Source organism: Cryptomeria japonica, chromosome 4, assembly GCF_030272615.1.
Source record: "Cryptomeria japonica chromosome 4, Sugi_1.0, whole genome shotgun sequence".
In the NCBI taxonomy this organism is placed as follows: domain Eukaryota; kingdom Viridiplantae; phylum Streptophyta; class Pinopsida; order Cupressales; family Cupressaceae; genus Cryptomeria; species Cryptomeria japonica.
Window position 1 is genome coordinate 484218141 of NC_081408.1, and position 3425 is coordinate 484221565.

General features: G+C 39.9%; 1 protein-coding gene across 1 annotated transcript; it reads left to right on the forward strand.

The window, feature by feature from the left end:
* Positions 1 to 2035: 2035 nt before the first annotated feature.
* Positions 2036 to 3149, forward strand: LOC131060431 (uncharacterized). The gene has a single exon (XM_057993667.1). It carries the CDS (start codon positions 2095 to 2097, stop codon positions 2911 to 2913), a length of 819 nt encoding a protein of 272 aa, XP_057849650.1. The 5' UTR covers positions 2036 to 2094; the 3' UTR covers positions 2914 to 3149.
* Positions 3150 to 3425: the final 276 nt, after the last annotated feature.

Sequence of the window (3425 nt, forward strand, 5' to 3'; positions counted from 1 at the left end):
TACTAATTTAAAAATAAAAAAATAAATATATAATTTTATTTTATTAAGAGTTTTACATCAAACTTAAATTGTTCTTGTAATTCAATTTAGGAGTACGAGTCTAAGTGGACATCTCTTTAGTTAGAGTGACGGGCTACCCAAGACATCTAGGGGAATAGTACCAGTAGTGGACATAGCTAGCTTTGGTCATTTTTAACTCTCACACCGTATATCAGATTTCGATTTTTTTTGTTGTTGTCTCCGTATACAACTTAACTACTTATAACTAAGGATATGGCTTCTGGGTAGTAATGATGAACGCTATGGAATTCGTTATGTCTGCAAAAGTCAAAAAGTGGTCATTTAAAAGTGTTGTACGATACATAATTACCTTTGTGCCAATAGTAGATAACTCAAAATATCTAGTAGTAGTCCAGTAGTAGTGGACAAATGCCCCAGTAGTTATGCACAAATGTCCCAGTAGTAGTGCACAAATGGGCCAGTAGTGGTGTACAAATGGATTAAAAAAAAAGATGAAAAATTATCCACTATTGTTACATGCGATATTCATTAATGAACTTTCCATTATCAATTTTTTGGGCTCCTTTACAATGTAGTAATAGGGGGGTTGGGTTGACAAAAATTTGTCCACTATTGGAACTATGTCCACTACTAATACCCTTCCTCTAGCCTCATCTTCTATTGTGTTGAGGGCCTTGTACTCTATAAGACTTGAGTCCTTGTACTCTATAAGACTTGAGTCCTCACGCCTCATCTTTTATTGTATTGAGGGTCTTGTACACTAGGGGAACAACATCATTAGCCATTATAGTTCAAATAATTGAACACTACTTGCACACCCAACCTCCCAATTACCAACTTTAAAGAAACTTAAAAAAGAAACTAAAAGACCATTAATAAATTTCATATGTACTAATAGACGACCATTTTTAAACATTTTTGTACCATAATTGGCCCATTTGTGCACCTTTATTGATACCCATAGTGCGTGATTATTGGGGCATTTATGCACAAGTATTGGCAATTTTAACTACACAGTATTGGGACATCTTTAAGTAGGTACCAGACGACACTTTGAAATGTGTACTTTTTCCCCCTTGCACATATAACGGATCCCATAGCGTGCATTGTTACTACCCAGAAGCCAAAACAATAGCTACAAGCAGTTAATTCACATGTGTTCACAACCAAAAAAAATCGTCAAAATCCGATGTATTGTTTAGTCATTAAAAATCATTTAACTCTCTTAGCAAACCTAAAATCTTTCAACATATAAAAATAAAAATCATTCGAAACCATCAAACTCTACCAATGAACTCAAAACCCTTCGACATGGAGAAAAAAAAGAACACAAACTTTTACCATCTTTAACTAGGCAAAAGGAGGAGAAAGTGTTAACGGGACCTTGGTTTGCTTTTGAAGTTGAAAGGTTCAAAATAAGCCCACCAAAGATCAAGCCTTGTTGAATGCAAGGCCTCAATATCATAAAGAATGAGGTTGGAATTATGCCCCAAATAGATTTTGATGGAATGGATATAACTAAACCTTAACTCTTAACTAAACCTTAACTCTTAACTGAAAGTATCTTGAGAAAAAAAAAAAGGAAGGAGGAGCAGGTTTGCATGGCGAGTAAACTCCTTTAAAAATTTGGTATACCTAGTGTTTGTAAATAGTTATCATCGAAAATAGCAATAGGGGAAGGTAAATGGAACCACGAAGTTTACCTGCTCCTTAAATGTGTCTCGAAATCCCCACTTCCACCTCAGTACTTGTGATTTTGTAACCGAAAACGAAGGCATTAATGCCATTTTAAAACTTAAGCGAAGTGGACAGCGCGGTCAAAGATTTCGATGTTTTACCGGAGCCTTGTCGCTTTCACCAACACGGTCAGACCAGACAACCCAGTCAACGATGACGAAGCAACGGCCTAGATCGCAACAACTCCAACACCTGAGATCACGCCACGTGTATTTCAAGTATCCCCGAGCCCCCTATTTTACTACTAAGAACAACAATATCTTAAGGGAACAGGATAGAGATTTACTGGTAATAATGGTAAAATTGAAGCGCGAATATCAGTGAGATTTATTTGGCATGGAAGAAGCAATGGAAGGGTCTGATTCGGGTGAAGGAAGTGGCAAAAGGAATGGTTATGTGGGTGTGAAAAGACGGCATTCTCATTCTGGGAAGATCAGCAAGGTGGTGAAACGCACTGTAATTCAGCCGCCCAAACAAAACACACCACTTTACACCATTCACAAAAATGATTTCCGCACCATTGTCCAGCGGCTCACTGGCTCACCCACTGCACCACCACCACCGCCGCCACCACCGCCGCCTCTGTTGCAGAGACCAAGGTTCCCGCCGCCTCCGCCCGAATCGGTTTTCTCATTCAACAAGCTCGTCTGTAATTCCAATCTGGCGGCCATGAAATCCGTCTCTTTCCCATCTTATCAACAACAACAGGTCGCCGCTGATCCGTCCGCCACCGGCGGCGCCGCCACATTCGATCCTTTCACCGCCACCACCTGTGCAGATTTGGGGTACGCGTTCCAATTTCCCTCGCAGGATATTTATCCCCCTCTTCAGGAGCTAGGACCCAGGGGCCTGGTTTCGCATATGACCGTGCCCTCTGCTTTCTCAGCGCCTATCCAGTTCCCTCACCCTGCCGCCGCCGCCGCCATGGCGGCGCAGCAGGGCTCTCCGCCGCTTTTTCTGCAGTCGGCTGCAGTGAACGCCCACCAGTTTGTTTCGTCCGGCTCGGAGTTTGCGGTTTCTCAGTTGTTGGCGGGGTCGCAGGTTCCATTCTCGCCCGGGTCCTTCATGCCGCTTTCGCCCACTGAGCAATTTCAATTTGGACAGCTACCTCCTCCCTCGCCTGGTTCTTGGTTCTCCTTGCCCACTTCGTTTTAGAGGAAGCTCTGTTTGCTATTTTTCTTTAATTACATTCTTTCAATGTTGTAATTTTTCTGAATATTCTGCCTGTAAAGCTCCTGTTTCTTAATTTTCTTTCTATTACTTTCTTATGATGAACTGGACATGCCAATAAGGTGATATAACGAGGTTTTATTCCAACCAAAGCAGTTCTGCACTTTCTTCTTTCTTCCTTTTTATTTGGGTTAAGACTCATTTTCTTTCTATTACTTTCATCTTCTTGGAATTCTTTTTCATTCTATCATCACAGAGTGTGATTCCAAAAGTTGATGATAAAAATGCAGATACAATCGAATCCAGAAATAAAAAAGAAAATTAAGAAATGTGTTTTCATATTGATTATTCCAACATAAACATTCAACAATAACATTTTAATGGATTTGAATCTTGATAGCAAGAACTAAATACTTAAAAAAAAAAAATTCTAATATTTTTTATGATGAACTTGGCATGTCAATTAGATGATATAAGGTGGTTTTATTCCACCCAAA

Coding starts and splice junctions, on each gene's coding strand:
- LOC131060431 (XM_057993667.1), top strand. CDS start 2,095: ATGGAAGAAGCAATGGAAGGGTCTGATTCGGGTGAAGGAAGTGGCAAA.